The sequence below is a fragment of the Thalassophryne amazonica genome, chromosome 1 (assembly GCF_902500255.1).
Source record: "Thalassophryne amazonica chromosome 1, fThaAma1.1, whole genome shotgun sequence".
NCBI classification, from domain to species: Eukaryota; Metazoa; Chordata; class Actinopteri; order Batrachoidiformes; family Batrachoididae; genus Thalassophryne; species Thalassophryne amazonica.
In genome coordinates this window covers 119,596,799-119,622,359 of record NC_047103.1, presented here as the reverse complement: position 1 = coordinate 119,622,359, position 25,561 = coordinate 119,596,799, and the positions used below count along the sequence as shown (strand labels likewise).

The 25,561-nt window shown below is 45.9% G+C and overlaps 1 protein-coding gene across 1 annotated transcript in view; it reads left to right on the top strand.

The window, feature by feature from the left end:
• Nucleotides 1-5,947, top strand: part of LOC117513619 (sodium/myo-inositol cotransporter-like) — a 91,846-nt gene extending 85,899 nt beyond the window's left edge. The window contains exon 5 of the mRNA XM_034173844.1: nucleotides 4,736-5,947. Within this exon, the coding sequence (XP_034029735.1) occupies nucleotides 4,736-5,934 (1,199 nt within the window). The 3' untranslated portion in view covers nucleotides 5,935-5,947. The remainder of the gene's footprint in view (nucleotides 1-4,735) is intronic.
• The last annotated feature ends 19,614 nt before the right edge of the window (nucleotides 5,948-25,561 follow it).

Below are 25,561 nucleotides of genomic sequence, written 5' to 3'. Positions count from 1 at the left end.
TAGATAACTAGATCAATCTAACTGCGCAGATTAAACAGCTAACAGATACAGAAAAACACCACTGTGCTCCGGAACAGGAAGTGATACAATACCGCAGTGAGAGCCAACCACCAGTAGAGGCAAGCAAGAAGATCTTGTGTGTATGGCTTCGATCATGGACAAACTGGGGAGAGTTGACACTTGCCATTTGGTATGATTATGTATTTTGGGTCAAGGATGACTGCTGCGAAAACAGAAAGTTCATAGGACTAATATTTTGGGAGAAATTAGCGATATAAGCGAACAACAGTGAACAATAGGCATTGTGCTGCAATACACCATGGGAGTTCAGGGTTTGGGGGTTTTAAATGTTGTTATTGTGGTTTATGTTAGTTTAACAGTGTTGTTAGTGTTATTGATTCATTGTGTTTTTAAAGTTCAATTGGTTTAATCAGTTAAGTGTCATGTTGCTGTTACCATGAGTGACAAGTGTAGTGCTTTTGATGTCTTCTGCTACCATCTCTCTTTGTGCGTGTGTAAAAATAGAAGCACCTGCTTACGGCAGAACACAGAAAAACAAAAAGCTCTGCAGGTGTATGTTGTTAATTCAATCCCAGACAAACGAGAGAGTTGACATTTGCGGTTTGGTATAATTATGTTTTGGGTCAAGGATGAATGCCGCCAAAACAGAATGTTGATGGGACTAATATTTTTGGAGAAGCTACGGATATTAGGTAACAACACTGAACAATGGACTTTGTTAACTACATTCTGGACTCACACGCCTTTCCAGCAGGGGGCAGTAAATTGTCTTTATTAAAAGCAAGAGTGCATATGTTCATGATTTTATTGAGTAAGTTCAATGTAAGTACATAATACGAGGGTAGGCTGAAAAGTTCTAAGGCTCACTATAATGTAGTTAATGCATTACTCCTTCATGGGGAACCTTAGAACTTTTCAGCCTACCCTCGTATAAAAGTAAATATGTTAAAAAAATACATGGATGACACATGAAAGTGAAAACTCTTATTTCTATTGTGGTCCATTTAAAAATCAAATGACAAAATGCAAGTAATAATAATAATAATAATAATAATGTGTATATGATAACAAGAATCTAAACAATTTATAAATACATTAAGACCATAAATTAACATTAAAAAATTACATAATTAGCAGGAAATAAAAGGGTTGTTGAGGTCTGACGTTCTGAAACATTCTGGTTTCACATGCCATTCCAACTCATTATACAAGCTTTGTTTAATTTATTACCACCCTTGAAAAATGTCAGCTACCTATTTTATAAACACTACCCAATCAAGCAACACGCTAGTAATAATAATAATGACAAAGTACCTTGAACATTTTTGAGTAAAAACAGTGATATGAAAAGTAATGTCTATATTTTTAAGCAAGGTAGCTTCATTCATATACAGTATATATCTGCATTTCGACCAGGAAAAAGACAGTAAATAAATATTTGCTATCATGCTATGTTCTGAATTGTTGAACATTAAAAAAAAGAAATCACTTTGAACATTGTAGGTTATAAAAAATTGTTCTGCTTTTTGCTGTTTACACCCCTATCACATAGGCCGATTGAGGCTGACTGGTGTCCGAATGACACATGCACCTACAGTCAGGAAGTGTCGAGGTGCAGTCTGAAGACAGATGGACTGCAGTCTCAGAGCAGTCTACATACAACCCCATTTCCAATGAAGTTGGGACGTTGTGTGAGATGTAAATAAAAAAACAATACAATGATTTGCAAATCCTCTTCAACCTATATTCAATTGAATACACCACAAAGACAAGATATTTAACATTCAAACTGATAAACTTTATTGTTTTTGTGCAAATATTTGCTCATTTTGAAATGGATGCCTGCAATGCATTTCAAAAAACCTTGGACAATGGTATGTTTACCACTGTGTTACATCACTTTTCCTTCTAACAACACTCAATAAGCATTTGGGAACTGAGGACACTAATTGTGAGTGTCATGACTGGGTATAAAAGGAGCATCCCCATAAGGCTGTTCACAAGCAAAGATGGGTTGAGGATCACCACTTTGTGAACAACTGCATGAGAAAATAGTCCAACAGTTTAAGAACAATGTTTGTCAATGTTCAATTGCAAGGAATTTAGGGATTCCATCACCTACAGTCCATAATATAATCAGAAGATTTAGAGAATCTGGAGAACTTTCTACACATACAGTAAGCAGCAAGGCCGAAAACCAACATTGAATGCCCGTGACCTTGGATCCCTCAGGTGGCACTGCATTAAAAACCGACATCATTGTGTAAAGGATCTTACCGCGTGGGCTCAGGAACACTTCAGAAAACCATTTTCAGTTAACACAGTTCATCACTACATCTACAAGTGCAAGTTAAAACTCTACCATGCAAAGCGAAAGCCATACATCAACAACATCCAGAAACGCCGCCGCCTTCTCTGGGCCTGAGCTCATTTAAAAAGTACAGACGCACGGTGTAAAAGTGTGCTGTGTTCTGATGAGTCCACATTTCAAATTGTTTTTGGAAATCATGGCTGTCGTGTCCTCCAGACAAGAGGAAAAAGACCATCCAGATGGTTACCAGCACAAAGTTCAAAAGCCAGCATCTGTGATGGTGTGGGGATTTTGGAGCAACACATGCTGCTTTTTTCAGGGATGTTCCTTCTAATTTCAACAAGACAGTGCCAAGCCACATTCTGCACGTGTTATAGAGGATGACATTTTTCAGGAATTCCCGTGGGTCACGTGATTCCTGCGGGATTCCCGTGGGATGGGAGTCAAAATTTTATCAATCCCGTGATTGGGATGGGATGGGAATAAAAATGAACGGGAGCGGGCAGGAGCAGGAATGCCAAAAATAGATGATGATTTTCATCTATTTAATGTCGCGCTCACACCGGGTGCGATCAGACGCTACAAATTCGCGGTGGTCGCGTGGCGACGGACGCGCCTCCTTCGCCCGGTGTGTCGGTCTGCTTTTACTGCGAAAATTCGCCCTGGTGCGTCATCAAATAGGAGGAGCTTCCATTCCGCTCGCCGGCTCCGGTTGTCAGTCAAGTTAACACGACGGACCTTGATCACACAGAGCGAGTTGTTGTGAAAAGCTCCCAATACAGGGAGTATCATTATTTGCTGCAGGAGCTGAGTCTGGATGACGGCTGCTTTCAGCGGTCCTTCCGCCTCTGCAGGACCCAGCTTGAGGACCAACTGTCCCGTTCACGCACGCACATGTAAACAATTAAAAAATAAAAATAAAAAAGAAACTCCGCTGCTTGCTGCAGCTCGCTCTTCCACGAAAAAACTCTGTCATAATTGTGTTTAGAAACCAGTCACCATTTGTTTTATTATACATCTGTGTAGTTAATAAGTATGGACGATTCGCTTGCGCGCGCACATAACATAAAAAAACCTCCGCTCCTGTTGCTGTGGTGCTGCTGCTCGCTCCAAAAACTCTGTCATAATTGTGAAATAAAGGACAAAAGAGACATAAGGTCCTGCTCACAGGCTGCTACCAGATACATGACATGTTCACACCTCTAGATTAAAGAGGAGATTAAAGATATAAAGATTATCCATGCAGTCGCTGTCCTGAGCGCACGCACTAGTGATGCAAACAGGTGGAGCTCAGCCGGCCCATGCGCTCCGTGTGCCGACAACAGTGGCTCAAAAATGCTTCGTCCACCACAACATAAGACATAATCTATGCAGGTGCCTTCCTGCGCACTCTGCGCTCTGGTAATCCAAACGGTCAGCACAGAGCTGTTGTTTAGTGTGCTCCATTAGCTGACGACACAGCCTCTCCGTGTACTCCATGTGCATATCACATCGCCGTTGTCTTGCTGCGTCTATGGACACGGTGCTGACAGTCCGTCATGTGAGGCAGACACATGTCCATCGTGCCGCCGCTGTGTCCAGCTCAGGTCAGTGTGCACGAGGGTTTGAGTGGATGAGTGAATCGGTGTATGAGTGGGTGACTGAGTGAGTGACAGCACTCGGTCGCAACCGTCCACCAGTCTATGTGCTTTATTTATGTTTCTGGTGCAGTCTGACAGCAGTCTGTATCTCTGTACTGTTGTCCGACAATGTTTGGGCTGCGGTTGTGCGGGTGTGTGGACTGGATCCGCCCACATTTCACGTGGCCATCTGGCGGTCCTACAAGGCTGTCGGACTGTGTCCTGACTGCGCCTCGAAGTTTGGGTTTTTTCCAGTTTCAGCTGATTCTGCATGATTCCTGCACATTCTTGCTATGTGTAATGAGGTTTAAATCTTCTGTCCATTTTTCACTCGCAGACTGAGTGCTATTGGTTTTGGGGAGCATGTGTCTTCGCAAACATGCAGATTTTCGTACCTGTTCAGTAGCAGAACAGAAACATGGTGACGTAGAAAACTCTGCCCCCTTTCCACGAGTGAACGCCGTCTGTGCTTGTAAATGCAAGTAAATGTCACATTTGTGGTGTCTGATGTGAAAGGCCCTTTAGAAGTGTTAAATTTCAACTCACTGCAGAGTTAATAATAACTCTATTTATGTTATGTTATGTGTTAACACCTTTAAGTACTGAAATAACACCGCATGGTGTAGACCCATATTGGCACTTTAAAAGTGTTGAGATTGAGTCTAAAAGTATTATTTTGGCTCTACTTAATTTGCTGTGTGACATGACCAGGCTGTCACACATGTAACACCCTGAGAAGTCTCTTTGAAGTCACTGCCTCACATTAATGTGTTCATTGTTCCAGTAATGATTTCCAGGATCTTCTTTGCTGATGAGTTGGTGTGTATTAATCCTGAGCACTGTATGGAAGTGTGCGGTTCCCCTGCTGGCTGCAGCAATCTGGCTTACCCACGGCTGGTCATGCATGTGATGCCGGTAGGTCTCCATGGAATGATGATGGCCGTGATGATGGCAGCTATAATGAGTGAACTGGACTCCATCTTCAACTCAGCGAGCACCATATTTACCCTGGACATTTATAAGATGCTCCGAAAGCAGGCTTCATCGAGGGAGCTGGTGATAGCTGGGAGACTGTTTGTGTTTTTAATGGTGGTCGTCAGCATCGCCTGGGTACCGGTTGTGATCACAATGCAGAAAGGGCAGATGTTCTACTATATCCAAGAAGTGACAGATTATTTGACTCCACCCATAGCAGCTCTCTTCTTGCTCGGTATTCTGTGGTGTCATTGCAATGAGACTGGAACTTTTTGGGGTGGGATGGTAGGGTTAACACTTGGGTTACTGCGTCTGAGTTTGTTTTTTTTTTACAAGGAACCCCACTGTGACCAGCCAGATGAGCGTCCATCTTTTATCAAAGATGTCCATTTTATGTATGTGGCAACCATTTTGTTTTGTTTGTCAGCTTTGTTGACTATAGTTGTGAGTCTCTGCACATCTCCACCCCAAAGAGACCAAATTAGGACCACAACTCTGTGGGGGTTAAAACAAAGAAAGAAACTAAAAGAGCAGGGAAAGGGAAAAGATGGAGAGGAAATGAAAACACTGACACCACTGACGCTTGCAGTAGGTGATGGAAACGACCAATCCAAAAAAGTCGAAGGCACAGAACAGAGTCCTCACCAAAATAATGCTTCTGTTATGAACAACACAGAAACCCAGCTACCAATCCAGAATTGCTGTCACTCACTAAATTCTGACCCTAAAATTGAAGACAAAGGTAAGATTTGGGGAGAGGACGGTGGTGAAGATGTGGAGGAGTGCAGTGGAGCTGTAGTGGGAGGTGACAAGTGCATGGTGGTTTTACAGTACGTTTGTGGAGTCCAGCAGAAACCATCCAAAACTCAAGCCCTTCCAGTCAAGGAATATGAGAGGGTTGTTGATGATATTCTTCATGAATCTCTGAGAACCCGAATCTTGCTTAACGTGGGCCTAGTCCTGATCTGCTCTGCTGGGGTTTTTCTCTTGATCTATTTCTCCTTGTAGATACTTATTCTGAGAAATGGATTATTCATCCTTCAAAATATTACACCTTTATTTTTAGGGGTTTTGGGAGGATATTGAAACTATGGTCTGAAAGGAGTAAAGAAATTAGTAATGAAACCAGAAAATATACACATTTATGAAGCTGAAATCAGAGAATTTGAACTTTGAAAAACATTTCTCAAAATGATGAATCGATGATGAAAATAACTGACAATTAATTGATTGATAATCACTGATTAATAGACAAATTACTATTAATTCAAACATTTTCAATGACAACAAGCATGTTGGATGCGTGGTTAGCACTGTTGCCTCACAGTAAGAACATTGTGGGATTGCTTCCCACCTGGTCCTTTCTGTGTGGAGTTTGGAAGTTCTCCACGTGTTCACATGGACTCCCTCCAGATGCTCCAGCTTCCTGCCTCTTCCAAAGACATGCAGGTTAGATGGATTGGAAACTTTAAATTGACCATGGGTGTGAGTGTGGATGTGTTTGTCTATCTACTGTATGAGGCAAGTAAGTATTTGATGCACTGTTGATTTTGCAAGTTTTCCCATCTGTTCTACTGTCTGGACCCAACCTACGTTTTTCTGTTTGTTATACTTTAGTCAGTTACTGAGTTCTGTCTTGGTTTTGTTTTGATGATCTCTTTTCTGTTTTTTCCCTTTGTTTTCCTAGTTTGTGTCTTGGTTCCTTTTGTGTGGGTATTTTATTAGGCCTTTGGTTTTGCTCATCTTTGTTTTAGGTATTTTATTTTCATCACTGTTGGTTTTGGGTAGTGTTACTGTCACATATCCTTGTTGCCTCTGCTTCTGTCTGTCACACTCCCTTTGTCACTGAACTCTCGTCTCGAGCACCAGTCTTTCTTCATCTCTTCTCATTCGTCCGCGCCCCCTTCCTGAACGTTCCCCACAGCTATGTCACATCATGTCATGATTACCCGCCGTGTATTTAAGCCGCATGTGTTTTGTCTGTCTCTGTTACTTCATTGTTCCTTGAATCTTCGTTACAGCCTTTCTGTCACAGACCTGTTTTGCCATGCCACGTTTGACCTTGCTCTGTTTATTTTTTTATTACGCTTTTGTCTTAGCCCATCGTATTTTGTCTCTCCGTGTTTTCAACTGTTCTTGTTTTTTGACCATGCTTCTGCCTCACCCCTGTCTGTAACCTCCACATCACTGAGTGTTAAACTGTGTTCTGAACCACTGCCTGATTACAATATAAAGCCTTTTGATTGCTCCTACGCCTGTGTCTGTGAGTCTGCAGTTGTGTCCATCCACCTTCTGAGCAAGGCCTCCTCGTTCCACAACACCAATGACCTTCTGAGCAACTTTCACTACTCTCTGCGGGGCCTTACGGTCCATGGCTGTGCAGCTGTCATGCCAGCTAGAGATGCAGATTGTTAGGACGTTCTCGACCATGCCCCTGTATTAAGTGGTGAGGATCTAAGGGGAAGGTGAGCTCCCCTTAGCCATCTGAGGAACTGCAGTTGCTGGTGGGCTTTCTCATGCAGGGAGGATGTGTGCCGGGTCCAAATCAAGTCACTAGAGATGTGAACCCCCAGGAACTTGGTGCTCTGGATGATCTCAACAGCTACAAATCAACAATGACCTCTTTTGTCTTGTTGACATTCAGGTCCAGGTTGTTATTGGTGCACCAGCCCACCAGATATTCTAGAATGTCTCTGCTCAAAGGTAACGGTAATAAACTCAGAACCTTGACAAAACCATAACTTCCCCTGGAGTCAACAGTTCGAAGGACACAACCACTTTGTGTTGCAAAGAACATTATTTTATCCATGTATGAAAGTTATAATTTTTTTTCATGTGCATAATTAAGCAAAACACTATTTGCATATATCCAATTTAACCTGACATGTTTCCTATGATAACTTGGTGTATGTTAAAAGTGATTCTTGAATTATTAATGCTTTGCCATGGTGAAATGTTTTCTTTTAATGAGTGGTTTGTTTTTAGAAGGTTCAGAAACCAATTATATTTTGTGTAGTTAAAAGTACCTAATAACAAAGTGTATGTCAATATATGTAATGTCTTTAAGTATTTGAAACTTCTCTAACTTTGCATCTGAAGTCTCTGAATCTCTGAGTGAAACTATACACCAAATGGGTGAGGCTTAGTGACATAGAGTCCACTTTAAAAGTTTCAGAACAAAGCCACTCACTCTCTTGTTCGCTCTTGTTTTCTCTTCTGTTTTTACTTTTACGTGTTTACATGTCCACCTGGCCCCACGTGCGTGTCCTGCCCTGCCTGACATGTGTCTTGTAAATGGTGCAACGCAGGACAGAAACACTATCATGTGGAACAAAGCTAATGCGGGTGGCGTGACATTCAGATCACCCGCTGCGCGTTATTTTCTGACGGCCCATTTCACCTGGTGTAGCCTGTTAATGTGTGCGCCATGTGCGCGCTCGCTGCAGCCCATTCCACAGCGATATATGATTTTATGTATGTCCATGTGAGGACAGCAAGCAGACGCACGTCAAAGTGGGCAATTGTTACTTCATGTCTGTCCAAACACAGTACGTCTTCCCCAGCCGTGACGTACAGACCCACAGATTTCCACAGCCACTCCTGTTGGTGGCCATACCCCCCTGTCAGTTCAGTGCACACACCAACATGTCACTGTGTCTGCTTGCAAAGCCACACTCATGGGGACACTTATACATATTTCACATCCAGCTAGACAGTGACTGTCTGCTGACTGTTGTCATGCTAATAGTGTGAATGACCACACATTTTCTAAGTGTCAAAGAAGCGGTGTTTGATGTTCGTGTGTGTCAGCTGGAATTTGGCCGACACCTGCTGCAAGAGGGTTTGATGGGCTCTCACAGCGCACACTCTGGCTTTCAGCTGCTGGTGTCCACAAATATTTGTAGCAACAGGTGTACGTGGTGTTGGAAGCAGCTACGATTTTACACGTATTGCATACGATTCCTGCTTCATGCACACTTCGACCACATTCTTACTATGTGTGAAGGGGCTCTAAGGCTTGTCAAGTTTTTTTCACTTTTATAGACAACTTCCTAGTAGTGGAGCAGACATGTGCAATATTTGAGGTGAATCGTGACTTTGACGATAAAAGCTTGAAATTTGGCACACAGTTAGAGCATGCCAAACAGATCATTGTTGGCTATAGGGGCATCACAGAGGTGGCCATTTTCCAAGATGGCTGCCACAAGTTGTTGTTTTATCAGTTGCTCAGGCTCCAGACCAGGGGTCGCCAACTTGTTCCAGAAAGGGCCAAGAGGGTGCAGGTTTTCTTTGCAGCCACTGACTCCACCAGGTGATTTAATCTCCTGGCTCTAGACTATCAAGGTTCTTGATTTTGGTGGCTAATTCTACATATTCAAGGATGAGGAATGCAGTAGTACTATTTACAACATGCTAGCACCTACGTAACAACATATGGTTAGCATTCAGGTAATTAAATAATTGTAAAACCATTAAAATATGTAATATTGATGATATTATACATGTTTTCGAACTGTGACTAATGAGAGTACAACACAGTACCTGTTGGGAAAGTGAAATGCACGGACCCATGCCAGGGGGTGTAAATGAACGGTCAATAGGAATTCAAAATAAATGACAATTTATTATGCAATTGTGCAACACAACCAAATATGCTTGAGTCAATCAATAACCAAAATGGTGACGCGTGGGCAGGCCCGAGGGTAGGAGACACCTATCCAGAGAAGAGCCGGGACCCACGAAGTTCCACCGCCAACGGAGGCCTGCAACACACCAGAGCCGCCAAGTCCTGATTTCCCCAGGTGGCCACCGCTCGTGGCTGTCAGACCTGGTACTGCTGGCAGGAGCAAAAACAGATTAAGGTGGGTGTGTGAACACCCAGCAAACAGTGAGCAACTCACAGAAATCCTCTTGGAGGAATAAATCCAGATACTCCCAGAGTGCAGAGGAAACTGGAGGACGTGCAGTGTCAATTGTTATACTTAGTAAGTCAGAAGTGAGGAGTGGAGACGCCAACTCCTCCAACTTCCACAAACTCGGCTACAAGCTGCAAGTATAAGTCACAACTGCAAAGACTTCAGTAACAATGAATGTGCATACGGCACAAAATGGCTGAGTTGGTTTACCTGCGTGGTAAGCTGATAACTCGGCAGAGTTATGGTGTCTCTCCCAGGCATTTATGGATGAGGTGATGAATGATGACAGACAGCTGACAACCAAACGCTGCACCTGGAGGATCCACATGGCCAGTGCACCCTCTGGAGCCCGAAAAATGCCAACAGGCAGGGCGCCCACTGGTGGTGGGCCAGCAGTACCTCCTCTTCGGCGGCCCGTCTTGTCGGGGTGCCTCCGGTAGAAATCCGCCAGGAGGGCGGGATCCAAAATGAAGTTCCTCTTCACCCAGGAGCGTTCTTCCGGGCCATAACCCTCCCAGTCTACCAGGTATTGATACCCCCGACCCCTCCGACATACATCTAGGAGATTTCTGATGGTCCACGCCGGTTCTCCATCAATGATGTGGGCAGGAGGCGGCGCCATTCCAGGGGTGCAGAGGTCCGATGTGTGGTATGGTTTGATTTTCGAGACGTGGAAAACCGGGTGTATCCGCAGTGAAGCCGGGAGCTGGAGCTTCACTGCGGCCGGGATGACGACCTTGAGGATCTTGTATGGTCCGATGTACCGGTCAGTCAACTTTGGGGAGTCCGTATGCAGAAGGATGTTCTTGGTCAATAGCCACACCTCCTGCCCAGGCTGATAAGCTGGGGCCGGGGCTCATCGGATGGACCTTAGCCCGCGTCCGGTCCTTCAGGAGAGCAGAGCGGGCTTTGTTCCACACCCGACGGCATCTCCTGAGGTGGGCCTGGACTGAGGGCACCTCGACCTCTCCCTCCACTGCCAGGAACAACGGGGGCTGGTACCCCAAACAGACCTTGAATGAGGAGAGGCCGGTGGATGACGAGACTTGACTGTTGTGAAAATACTCGATCCAGGCCAGATGTTGACTCCAGGCCATCGGGTGTGCAGAGGTGACACATCTAAGCGCTTGCTCCAGGTCCTGGTTGGCCCGCTCTGCTTGACCGTTGGTCTGAGGGTGGTACCCGGACGACAGGCTCACCGTGGCCCCCAGCTCCCTACAGAAACTCCTCCAGACCTGTGAGGAGAACTGAGGACCATAGTCTGAGACAATGTCCGTGGGGATACCATGCAGACGCACGACGTGATAGACCAGGAGGTCTGCAGTCTCCTGGGCAGTCGGGAGCTTCGGGAGGGCCATGAAGTGGGCTGCCTTGGAAAACCGGTTCACTATCATCAAGATTACTGTCTTCCCCTGGGACGCAGGGAGGCCCGTGACAAAATCTAGCCCGATGTGGGACCAGGGGCAATGAGGCACAGGCAATGGCTGGAGGAGCCCCTTCTCTGGTTGATGGGTTGCCTTGCCCCTGGCGCAGATGGTACAGGCCCGAACGTAGTCCCTGGTGTCGAAGTCGACTGATGCCTACCAGAACCACTGCCGGACCACTGCCACGGTTCTTCACACCCCTGGACGGCAGGAGAGCTTGGAACCATAGCAGAAGTCCAACACGGCAGTCCGAGCGTCTGGTGGGATGTACAGCCTGTTGGGAGGACCACCTCCGGGATCCAGGTGACGCGTCAGGGCCTCCTTGACCACTCCCTCCACGTCCCAAGTGAGGGCTGTGACGACAATGGATTCCGGAATGATGGCGTCTGGTGGGTCCAACAGCCTTGCTCCAACTTCCTCTTCATGCACCCGGGACAGGGCGTCAGACCGAATGTTTTTGGTCCCAGGGTGATAAGTGATCTTGAAGTTGAAGCGTCCGAAGAACAGTGACCATCGGGCTTGTCTGGGGTTCAGACGCTTAGCAGTCTGGATGTATTCCAGGTTTCAATGGTCAGTGAAAACCACAAATGGGACCACAGCTCCCTCCAACAGATGTCTCCACTCCTCAAGGGCCTCTTTCACTGCCAGGAGTTCCCGATTGAAGTAAGCACAGTGGTGGAGAACACTATTGGACTCCCTGCTCTGGGACAGCACGGCTCCTATCCCTGAGTCAGAGGCATCCACTTCAACAATAAACTGGTGGTTAGGATCGGGCTGCACCAGAACTGGTGCAGTTGAAAACCGGTGTTTCAACTCCCTAAACGCGGCTTCGCACCGATCCGACCAGGTGAAGGGGACTTTTGTGGAGGTCAGGGCTGTAAGGGGACCAACTACCTGACTATAGCCCTTAATGAACCTCGTGTAAAAATTGGCGAACCCTAGGAACTGTTGCAGCTTCCTATGATTTACCGGTTGGGGCCAATCTCTCACCGCTGCTACCTTAGCCGGATCGGGTGCGACGGAGTTGGAGGAGATGATAAACCCCAGGAAGGATAAAGAAGTGCGGTGGAACTCACATTTCTCGGCCTTCACAAACAGCCGGTTCTCCAATAACCACTGAAGGACCTGACATACATGCTTAACATGAGTCTCAGAGTCCGGGGAGAAGATGAGGGTGTCGCCTAGATATACGAAGACGAAATCCTGCAGAACGTCGCAGGGGCGTTGGTGAGGCTGAACGGCATGACCAGGTACTCAAAGTGACCTAAGGGGGTGTTAAATGCCAACTTCCACTCGTCTCCATTCCGTATCCAAACCAGATGGTAAGCATTTATAAGATCCAGTTTTGTGAAAATTTTGGCTCCATGCAGGGGCGTGAACACTGAATCCAATAGAGGTAACGGGTATCGGTTGCGAACCGTGATCTTGTTCAGCCCTCTATAATCAATGCATGGATGGAGACCGCCGTCCTTCTTGCCCACAAAAAAGAAACCTGCACCTAACGGGGATGAAGAATTACGGATTAGCCCGGCAGCTAATGAGTCCCGGATGTAGGTCTCCATTGATTCGCCTTCAGGACGTGAGAGGTTGTACAGTCTGCTGGACGGATACTCAGCGCCTGGAACCAAATCAATGGCACAATCATACGGTTGATGCGGGGGCAGGGTGAGTGCCAGATCCTTGCTGAAGACGTCAGCAAGGTCATGATACTCAGCCGGCACCTCCGTGAGATTGGGGGGGACTCTGACCTCCTCTTTAACTTCATCGCCGGGTGGCACCGAGGAGCTTAAACGCTCCCAGTTGCAGGTTTTGCTCCATTGAGCCACAACCCCAGACGGCCAATCAATCCGGGGATTGTGCTTAACCATCCATGAAAATCCCAAAATAATCCTGGAGGTAGAAGGTGTTACAAAGAACACAATCTCCTCCCTGTGATTTCCAGAGAAAACCAAAGTTAAAGGCTGTGTCTGGTGTGTAATTTCTGGTAGCAGGGTGCCATCTAGTGCCCACACCTTCAATGGTGAAGGAACAGCCACTAGAGGGAGCCCTACCTCCTTAGCCCATCTACTATCCTGAGAATGACAGCCACAACACTGCATTTAATCTATTGTTAGACTCGATTGGCTTTGCTCAAAATGTAAATGAGTCCACCCACCACTTTAATCATACCTTAGATCTTGTTCTGACTTATGGTATGGAAATGGACTTAACAGTATTCCCTGAAAACCCCCTTCTGTCTCATCATTTCTTAATAACATTTACATTTACTCTGATGGACTACCTAGCAGTGGGGAATAAGTTTCATTACAGTAGAAGTCTTTCAGAAAGCGCTGTAACTAGGTTTAAGGATATGATTCCTTCTTTATGTTCTCCAATGCCATATACCAACACAGGGCAGAGTAGCTACCTAAACTCTGTGAGTGAGATAGATTATCTCGTCAATAGTTTTATATCCTCATTGAGGACAACTTTGGATGCTGTAGCTCCTCTGAAAAAGAGAGCCTTAAATCAGAAGTGCCTGAGTCCGTGGTATAACTCACAAACTCGCAGCTTAAAGCAGATAACCCATAAGTTGGAGAGGAAATGGCGTCTCACTAATTTAGAAGATCTTCACTTATCCTGGAAAAAGAGTCTGTTGCTCTATAAAAAAAGCCCTCCGTAAAGCTAGGACATCTTACTACTCATCACTAATTGAAGAAAATAAGAACAACCCCATGTTTCTTTTCAGCACTGTAGCCAGGCTGACAAAGAGTCAGAGCTCTATTGAGCCGAGTATTCCTTTAACTTTAACTAGTAATGACTTCATGACTTTCTTTGCTAATAAAATTTTAACTATTAGAGAAAAAATTACTCATAACCATCCCAAAGACATATCGTTCTCTTTGGCTGCTTTCAGTGATGCCGGTATTTGGTTAGACTCTTTCTCTCCGATTGTTCTGTCTGAGTTATTTTCATTAGTTACTTCCTCCAAACCATCAACATGTTTATTAGACCCCATTCCTACCAGGCTGCTCAAGGAAGCCCTACCACTAATTAATGCTTCGATCTTAAATATGATCAATCTATCTTTATTAGTTGGCTATGTACCACAGGCTTTTAAGGTGGCAGTAATTAATCCATTACTTAAAAAGCCATCACTTGACCCAGCTATCTTAGCTAATTATAGGCCAATCTCCAACCTTCCTTTTCTCTCAAAAATTCTTGAAAGGGTAGTTGTAAAACAGCTAACTGATCATCTGCAGAGGAATGGTCTATTTGAAGAGTTTCAGTCAGGGTTTAGAATTCATCATAGTACAGAAACAGCATTAGTGAAGGTTACAAATGATCTTCTTATGGCCTCGGACAGTGGACTCATCTCTGTGCTTGTTCTGTTAGACCATTCACTTTATACATGCTTCCCTTAGGCAGTATTATTAGACGGTATTGCTTAAATTTTTATTGTTACGCAGATGATACCCAGCTTTATCTATCCATGAAGCCAGAGGACACACACCAATTAGCTAAACTGCAGGATTGTCTTACAGACATAAAGACATGGATGACCTCTAATTTCCTGCTTTTAAACTCAGATAAAACTGAAGTTATTGTACTTGGCCCCACAAATCTTAGAAACATGGTGTCTAACCAGATCCTTACTCTGGATGGCATTACCCTGACCTCTAGTAATACTGTGAGAAATCTTGGAGTCATTTTTGATCAGGATATGTCATTCAAAGCGCATATTAAACAAATATGTAGGACTGCTTTTTTGCATTTACGCAATATCTCTAAAATCAGAAAGGTCTTGTCTCAGAGTGATGCTGAAAAACTAATTCATGCATTTATTTCCTCTAGGCTGGACTATTGTAATTCATTATTATCAGGTTGTCCTAAAAGTTCCCTAAAAAGCCTTCAGTTAATTCAAAATGCTGCAGCTAGAGTACTGACGGGGACTAGAAGGAGAGAGCATATCTCACCCATATTGGCCTCTCTTCATTGGCTTCCTGTTAATTCTAGAATAGAATTTAAAATTCTTCTTCTTACTTATAAGGTTTTGAATAATCAGGTCCCATCTTATCTTAGGGACCTCGTAGTACCATATCACCCCAATAGAGCGCTTCGCTCTCAGACTGCAGGCTTACTTGTAGTTCCTAGGGTTTGTAAGAGTAGAATGGGAGGCAGAGCCTTCAGCTTTCAGGCTCCTCTCCTGTGGAACCAGCTCCCAATTCAGATCACGGAGACAGACACCCTCTCTACTTTTAAGATTAGGCTTAAAACTTTCCTTTTTGCTAAAGCTTATAGTTAGGGCTGGATCAGGTGACCCTGAACCATCCCTTAGTTATGCTGCTATAGACGTAGACTGCTGGGGGGTTCCCATGATGCACTGTTTCTTTCTCTTTTTGCTCTGTATGCACCACTCTGCATTTAATCATTAGTGATCGATCTCTGCTCCCCTCCACAGCATGTCTTTTTCCTGGTTCTCTCCCTCAGCCCCAACCAGTCCCAGCAGAAGACTGCCCCTCCCTGAGCCTGGTTCTGCTGGAGGTTTCTTCCTGTTAAAAGGGAGTTTTTCCTTCCCACTGTAGCCAAGTGCTTGCTCACAGGGGGTCGTTTTAACCGTTGGGGTTTTACATAATTATTGTATGGCCTTGCCTTACAATATAAAGCGCCTTGGGGCAACTGTTTGTTGTGATTTGGCGCTATATAAAAAAAAAATTGATTGATTGATTGATTGATCCTACGGCTGAGGTGAATGTTCTGCTCGGTTAATAAATTCAACCGAGCAGTGAGGTTGGTGAGAATGTGTTGCAGCTCACCCAACGCACCTCCTGGTGGAGCCAGCGCACCTTGCATCTCCATTGGCTGTTCAATTGGTGGTGAACGCCCCTCGAAGTCCATGACGTGGCCGAGTTATCCTGTTGGGAAAGTGAAATGCACGGACCCACGCCAGGGGGCATAAATGAACGGTCAATAGGAATTCAAAATAAATGATAATTTATTATGCAAATGTGCAACACAACCAAATATGCTTGAGTCAATCAATAACCAAAATGGTGACGCGTGGGAGGCCTGTGGGTAGGAGACACCTATCCAGAGAAGAGCCGGGACCCACGAAGTTCCACTGCCAACGGAGGCCTGTAACACACCAGAGCCGCCAAGTCCTGATTTCCCCAGGTGGCCACCGCTCGTGGCTGTCAGACCCGGTACTGCTGGCAGGAGCAAAAACAGGTTAGGGTGGGTGTGTGAACACCCAGCAAACAGTCAGCAACTCACAGAAATCCTCTTGGAGGAATAAATCCAGATACTCCCAGAGTGCAGAGAAAAAACGGGAGGACGTGCAGTGTCAAATGTTATACTTAGTACGTCAGAAGTGAGGAGGGGAGACGCCAACTCCTCCAACTTCCACAAACTCGGCTACAAGCTGCAAGTATAAGTCACAACTGCAAAGACTTCAGTAACAATGAATGTGCGTACGGTACAAAACGGCTGACTTGGTTTACCTGCGTGGTAAGCTGATAACTCGGCAGAGTTATGGTGTCTCTCCCAGGCTTTTATGGATGAGGTGATGAATGATGACAGACAGCTGACAGCCAAACGGTGCACCTGGAGGATCCACATGGCCACTGCGCCCTCTGGAGCCCGAAAAATGCCAACAGGAAGGGCGCCCACTTGTGGTGGGCCAGCAGTACTCCTCTTCGGCAGCCCACACAACAGTACCCTACTTCTCAATGTTTCATTAATTGCTGTTTACAAGAATTATCCAGTAGAGGGAGCTCTAAAAATAGTCTGACTTGCAGCAGCTTTTGGTCATCCACTATTCTCTGCAGTAAGACTTGTTGGTGCAGATTTGATTGCTGCAAGAAATGTATCAGCAATTTTTCTCAATACTCATCAATGAACATGTGAAAGTTTTTGATTAAATGCATTTATACAAGCACTATGTTTATTAATCCTCATTATTAAGCAAGCTAGCTAATATATTTGGCTAACATCAGTAATCTAGCTGAGTAGCAAGCATTTATGAAGGGGCTGTAAGTACATACGCAGCATATTTCAAACTGATTTGCAAATGTTATTTCATTGGTCAAAACATCGGTATTCACTTGGTTTGGGTCTGATGCTGATCTCAACTTTTGGGACTAATCTGTATGTACATATGCTTTCATACAAATGCACCTTACCTGGCCTGTTGCAGCTAAAGGTTCCCTGACACTTGCACGACTTTAAGCCGTGCGCTTGCACGCACTTCGTTGTGATGATCCCACCCGCTGTGTTCCCAGCTGGACGCCGTGCTTTCTTCCGCTGAATGCTGCGCTTTAGTAAAATAATTCTTTTGTGGTGAATTAATCATTTTCTGTCAGAATTGGTGTTGAAAACACCTCTAATTGCTTCCGTAATCACAGAAGAGTGCAGCTGGACCTTTTTTTCTCTCTCTCACTCTGGTCCACTCCATGAGGTGGAGAACGTATTGGAACCATCAAAAAGGTATTTGTAATATTTATATTGTAATGGCTTGGTAAAACAGTTGCATGTTCTTTCCTTCTTATGAGTAGGTGTAAAATTATGTTTATGATAGATTTAACATCTCGTTATAACCGTTCAAACAAGCTGCACTCTGATGTGGTGTGTTGAAGCAATCACTCTCACGCAGAGTTTTTTCATTGTCTGTGTAATGTTCACATGAACTTCACGTTATTAATGCGTGATGGAGATTTTGAACATTTCAAAATTTTCTTTGCGCACTTGCACAAAGCCACGCACAGTTTACAACGGTTTACAATGAGTTTACTCTCCTGCATGGCAGAGTGCATGCAAGTGTTAGGGGCCTTAACTGTACTCTTCCATGTGACTGTGCTGGCAGCTTCCTGGCGTTTCAGCTGATGCTGGATTGGTGGTGCTAGAACTAGTATGTACTGTTCTTTAAGTAGCATAGTGAATTGTGAGACAATGGCCAAACTATTCAAGTTAGTTGACCCTACTGAGCCTGGAATGTCACATACACAGTGCCTGACCACAGACTGGAATAAATGTGTTCTGTGTCAGGAAGACAGAGATGAGATACTGAAATGTCAAGGTAATTCAACATGTTGCAGAGATGGGGAAGGATACAAGACCATAGCTGAACTTCTTGGATCACCAGAATCTATCAGGGCCTATCGAGAACTCCTCTGCTGTGGATGCAAGAAAGGAATGCAGTGGAAAGTGTAAATGTTTCAAGGCAGAGCTTAAGTGCACTGCACTTTCAAATCAAATCAAATCAAATCAATTTTATTTATATAGCGCCAAATCACAACAAACAGTTGCCCCAAGGCGCTTTATATTGTAAGGCAAAAGCCATACAATAATTACAGAAAAACCCCAACGGTCAAAACGACCCCCTATGAGCAAGCACTTGGCGACAGTGGGAAGGAAAACTCCCTTTTAACAGGAAGAAACCTCCAGCAGAACCAGGCTCAGGGAGGGGCAGTCTTCTGCTGGGACTGGTTGGGGCTGAGGGGAGAGAATCAGGAAAAAGACATGCTGTGGAAGAGAGCAGAGATTAATCACCAATGATTAAAAGCAGAGTGGTGCATACAGAGCAAAAAGAGGTGAATAAAAAGAAACACTGGGTGCATCATGGGAAACCCCCAGCAGTCTAAGTCTATAGCAGCATAACTAAGGGATGGTTCAGAGCACCTGATCCAACCCTAACTATAAGCTTTTTCAAAAAGGAAAGTTTTAAGCTTAATCTTAAAAGTAGAGAGGGTGTCTGTCTCCCTAATCCGAATTGGGAGCTGGTTCCACAGGAGAGGAGCCTGAAAGCTGAGGGCTCTGCCTCCCATTCTACTCTTACAAACCCTAGGAACTACAAGTAAGCCTGCAGTCTGAGAGCGAAGCGCTCTATTGGGGTGATATGGTACTATGAGGTCCCTAAGATAAGATGGGACATGATTATTCAAAACCTTATAAGTAAGAAGAAGAATTTTAAATTCTATTCTGGAATTAACAGGAAGCCAATGAAGAGAAGCCAATATGGGTGAAATATGCTCTCTCCTTCTAGTCCCTGTCTGTACTCTAGCTGCAGCATTTTGAATTAACTGAAGGCTTTTCAGGGAACTTTTAGGACAACCTGATAATAATGAATTACAATAGTCCAGCCTAGAAGAAATAAATGCATGAATTAGCTTTTCAGCATCACTCTGAGACAAGACATTTCTACTTTTAGAGATATTGCACAAATGCAAAAAAGTAGTCCTACATATTTGCTTAATATGCGCATTGAAGGACATATCCTGATCAAAAATGACTCCAAGATTTCTCACAGTATTGCTGGAGGTCAGGGTAATGCCATCCAGAGTAAAGATCTGGTTAGACACCATGTTTCTAAGATTTGTGGGGCCAAGTACAATAACTTCAGTTTTATCTGAATTTAAAAGCAGAAAATTAGAGGTCATCCATGTCTTTATGTCTGTAAGACATTCCTGCAGTTTAACTAATTGGTGTGTGTCCTCTGGCTTCAAGGATAGATAAAGCTGGGTATCATCTGCATAACAATGAAAATTTAAGCAATGCTTTCTAATAATACTGCCTAAGGGAAGCATGTATAAAGTGAATAAAATCTGTCCTAGCACAGAACCTTGTGGAACTCCATAATTAACCTTAGTCCGAGAAGAGACTCCCCATTTACATGAACAAATTGTAATCTATTAGATAAATGTGATTCAAACCACTGCAGCGCAGTGCCTTTAATACCTATGGCATGCTCTAATCTCTGTAATAAAATTTTATGGCCAACAGTATCAAAAGCTGCACTGAGGTCTAACAGGACAAGCACAGAGATGAGTCGACTGTCTGAGGCCATAAGAAGATCATTTGTAACATTCACTAATGCTGTTTCTGTACTATGATGAATTCAGAAACCTGACTGAAACTCTTCAAATAGGCCATTCCTCTGCAGATGATCAGTTAGCTGTTTTACAACTACCCTTTCAAGAATTTTTGAGAGAAAAAGAAGGTTGGAGATTGGCCTATAATTAGCTAAGATAGCTGGGTCAAGTGATGGCTTTTTAAGTAATGGTTTAATTACTGCCACCTTAAAAGCCTGTGGTACATAGCCAACTAATAAAGATAGATTGATCATATTTAAGATCGAAGCATTAAATAATGGTAGGGCTTCCTTGAGCAGCCTGGTAGGAATGGGGTCCAATAGACATGTTGATGGTTTGGATGAAGTAACTAATGAAAATAACTCAGACAGAACAATCTGAGAGAAAGAGTCTAACCAAATACTGGAATCACTGAAGCCTGTGGTACATAGTAGCTGGGTCAAGTGATGGCTTTTTAAGTAATGGTTTAATTACTGCTACCTTAAAAGCCTGTGGTACATAGCCAACTAATAAAGATAGATTGATCATATTTAAGATCGAAGCATTAAAATTTTATTTGCAAAGAAAGTCATGAAGTCATTACTAGTTAAAGTTAAAGGAATACTCGGCTCAATAGAGCTCTGACTCTTTGTCAGCCTGGCTACAGTGCTGAAAAGAAACCTGGGGTTGTTTTTATTTTCTTCAATTAGTGATGAATAGTAAGATGTCCTAGCTTTACGGAGGGCTTTTTTATAGAGCAACAGACTCTTTTTCCAGGCTAAATGAAGATCTTCTAAATTAGTGAGACGCCATTTCCTCTCCAGCTTATGGGTTATCTGCTTTAAGCTGCGAGTTTGTGGGTTATACCATGGAGTCAGGCACTTCTGATTTAAGGCTCTCTTTTTCAGAGGAGCTACAGCATCCAAAGTTGTGCTCAATGAGGATGTAAAGCTATTGACGAGATAATCTATCTCACTCAGAGTTTAGGTAGCTATTCTGCACTGTGTTGGTATATGGCATTGAGGAACATAACAAAGAAGGAATCATATCCTTAAACCTAGTTACAGCACTTTCAGAAAGACTTCTACTGTAATGAAACTTATCACCCACTGCTGGGTAGTCCATTAAAGTAAATGTAAATGTTATTAAGAAATGATCAGACAAAAAGGGGTTTTCAGGGAATACTGTTAATCTTCAATTTCTATGCCATATGTCAGAACAAGATCTAAAGTGTGGCTGAGGTGGTGGATGGGCTCATTTACATTTTGAGCGAAGCCAACTGAGTCTAATAATAGATTAAATGTAGTGTTGAGGCTGTCATTCTTAGCGTCTATGTGGATGTTAAAATCGCCCACTATAATTATCTTATCTGAGCTAAGCACTAAGTCAGACAAAATGTTGTGTGGGCCGCCAGAAGAAGAGGTACTGCTGGCCCACCACCAGAGGGCGCCCTGCCTGAAGTGCGGGCTTCAGGCACGAGAGGGCACTGCCGCCATGGACACAGCCGGGGGTGACAGCTGTCGCTCATTACCTCTTGACAGCTGTCACCCATCTACTCAACATCATCTCACTCCATAAAGACCAGACGTCATCTCCACCTCATTGCCGAGATATCATACTTCATAGGAGGTAATATCATCAGCCTTTTGTAAATCTGTTTATTGTGAGTGTTTGCAGGAGAACCGGTCATTTTTGAGGAGGCTGTGCAAGACGGCGCTCCTTTTCAGCTGAGACCGCTGCAAGTATTGAGTGAGAGGTGGAGGTGGCATTCCCACCGTTGTTGTTACTGGGTGTACACACACCCACACTTGACTGTCTTTGTTCTTCGCCAGCAGTACCAGATCCGACAGTCGGGGACGGTGATCACCTGGGAATTCGGGACTTGGCGGCTCCAGTATTCACCAGGTTCTGGGGCGGCGGAAATCGTGTGGTTCCGGCTCTCCTCAGGACAGACGTCTTCTATCCTCGAGCCTGCCCACACGTCACCTTTGTGTATTGACTGTTGTGATATTCTGAGATTGTCTGTATGTTCGTTGTGCACATTCACAACATTAAATTGTTACTTTTTGGCTCATCTATTGACCGTTCATTTCCGCCCCCTGTTGTGGGTCCGTGTCACTACACTTTCCCAACAGGATATCTCGGCCAGCGTCATGGACTCCGAGGAGCGTCACCCGGCTGTTGAACGACCAATGGGAGAGCAGGGAGCGCAGGCGTCTGCAGGAGACGTGATTGGTGAGCTGCAGCACATTCTCACCGCCTTTACGGCTCGGTTGGATCAAATGACTGAGCAAAACATCCTCCTGAACTGCAGGGTGGAGGCTCTCTCCGCACAGATGGCGGCGAGCGCTCAGGGCGCTGCTGCAGCTCGTCCTCCTGCCGACCCTGTGCAGAATATGAACATTCCAGTGGTGGTTCAACAACCCCTCCCACCATCCCCTGAAGCATACATAAGCCCTCCTGAGCCGTACGGAGGTTGTGTGGAGACGTGCGCGGACTTTCTTATGCAGTGTTCGCTCGTCTTCGCACAACGTCCCGTCATGTACGCGTCAGATACTAGTAAAATAGCTTATGTGATTGCTCTGCTTCAGGGTAAAGCACGCGCCTGGGCTACGGCGCTCTGGGAACAGAACTCACGGTTGTTATCAGCATACACTGGGTTTGTGGGGGAGTGCAGAACAGTGTTTGATCACCCTAACAGAGGAGAGACCGCTTCAACCGTGCTGCTGTCAATGAGACAGGGACGCGAGAGCGCAGCCGCTTATGCAGTCAACTTCCGCATCGCGGCTGCGAGGTCCGGCTGGAATAACGTTGCGCTCCGCGCGGCCTTCGTAAACGGACTGTCGTTGGTTCTGAAGGAGCAGCTGGTAGCTAAGGAGGAACCGCGGGATTTAGATGGGCTTATCGATGTCGTTATACGGTTAGACAATCTGTTGGAGGAATGCCGTCGGGAGCGAGGCGAAGGACGTGACCGGATACGCGCCGCCCCTCTCCCTTCCGGGTTCGATAAGGCGCCGCCCTCCCCACGCTCCACAGCCGCAGCGCTTTGTGGGGCAACAGCTCCCCCTGCTGACGTTGTTAGGGAAACGCACAGGGCCAAAATGGGGAGGCTGATCCGTGGAGAGTGTTTTCTCTGCAGCTCAACTGAGCACACACAGAGAAACTGCCCCAAACGGCCAAAACGACAACAACCGCCCTTAGAGACTGGGCTAAGGAGGGGTCAAACCATTCAAGTGAGACACACACAAATTGCCACACGACTCCCAGTCACAATCCGGAGCGGGGATTTAACCCTTCAAGCCCGAGCACTGGTGGACACGGGGTCAGAAGGGAATCTGCTAGACAGCAGATGGGCAAGGGAGGTAGGGCTCCCTCTGGTGGCGCTTCCTTCGCCATTGCAGGTGCGGGCACTAGATGGCACCCTCCTCCCTTTACTCACACACAAGACACAACCAGTAACTCTGGTGGTGTCTGGAAACCACCGGGAGGAGATTGAGTTTTTTGTAACTCCTTCTACCTCCCGTGTGATTTTGGGCATCCCATGGATGTTGAAGCACAATCCCTGGATTGATTGGCCGTCTGGGGTGGTGGTTCAGTGGAGCGAAACCTGCCATCGGGGGTGTTTAGGATCCTCGGTTCCTCCTGGTTCACAGGCTAAGGAGGAGGTCAAAGTCCCTCCCAATCTGACGGCAGTGCCGGTTGAGTACCACGATCTTGCTGACGTCTTCAACAAGGATCTGGCACTCACCCTTCCCCCGCACCGTCCGTACGATTGTGCCATTGATTTGGTTCCAGGCGCTGAGTTCCCGTCCAGCAGGCTGTACAACCTCTCACGACCTGAGCGCGAATCAATGGAGACCTACATCCGGGACTCATTAGCTGCGGGGCTGATCCGGAACTCCACCTCCCCGATGGGGGCAGGTTTCTTTTTTGTGGGCAAGAAAGATGGCGGACTTCGTCCATGTATTGATTACAGGGGGCTGAATGAGATTACGGTTCGCAACCGATACCCGTTGCCATTGTTAGATTCCGTGTTCACCCCCCCTGCATGGAGCCAAAATCTTTACTAAGCTGGATCTTAGGAATGCATATCACCTGGTTCGGATCCGGAAGGGAGACGAATGGAAGACGGCATTTAACACCCCGTTAGGTCACTTTGAGTACCTGGTCATGCCGTTCGGCCTCACCAACGCCCCCGCGACGTTCCAAGCCTTGGTTAACGACGTCTTGCGGGACTTCCTGCACCGATTCGTCTTCGTATATCTGGACGATATTCTCATCTTTTCTCTGGATCCTGAGACCCATGTACAGCATGTACGTCAGGTCCTGCAGCGGTTGTTAGAGAACCGACTGTTTGTGAAGGGCGAGAAGTGCGAGTTTCACCGCGCGTCTTTGTCCTTCCTGGGGTTTATAATCTCCTCCAACTCCGTCGCCCCTGATCCGGCCAAGGTTGCGGCGGTGAGAGATTGGCCCCAACCAACAAGCCGTAGGAAGCTGCAACAGTTCCTCGGCTTTGCTAATTTCGATAGGAGGTTCATTAATGGCTACAGTCAGGTAGTTAGCCCCCTGACCGCCCTGACCTCTCCAAAAGTCCCCTTCACCTGGTCGGATCGGTGCGAAGCCGCGTTCAAGGAGTTGAAACGACGGTTCTCTACTGCGCCAGTTTTGGTGCAGCCCGACCCTAGCCGCCAGTTCATGGTTGAAGTGGACGCCTCTGACTCAGGGATAGGAGCCGTGCTGTCCCAGAGCGGAGAGACCGATAAGGTTCTTCACCCGTGTGCCTACTTTTCCCGCAGGTTGACCCCGGCTGAACGGAACTATGACGTCGGCAATCGAGAACTCCTTGCGGTGAAAGAGGCTCTTGAGGAGTGGAGACACCTGTTGGAGGGAGCGTCTGTGCCATTCACGGTTTTCACTGACCATCGGAACCTGGAGTATATCAGGACCGCCAAGCGGCTGAACCCCAGACAAGCCCGCTGGTCACTGTTCTTCGGGCGTTTCGACTTCCGGATCACCTATCGCCCCGGGACTAAGAACCAGAGATCGGATGCCTTGTCCCGGGTACACGAAGACGAAGTCAAAACAGAGCTGTCGGATCCACCGGAGCCCATCATTCCGGAGTCCACTATCGTGGCCACCCTCACCTGGGACGTGGAGAAGACCATCCGGGAGGCCCTGGCACGGAGCCCGGACCCTGGAACCGGTCCGAAGGACCGTCAGTACGTCCCACCAGAGGCCAGAGCTGCAGTCTTGGACTTCTGTCACGGTTCCAAGCTCTCCTGTCATCCAGGGGTGCGAAGGACCGTGGCAGTTGTCCGGCAGCGCTTCTGGTGGGCGTCTATGGAGGCCGACGTCCGGGAATATATTCAGGCCTGCACCACCTGTGCCAGGGGCAAGGCAGTACATAAGAAGGCCCAAGGACTCCTCCAGCCGCTGCCGGTGCCTCATCGCCCCTGGTCCCACATCGGCC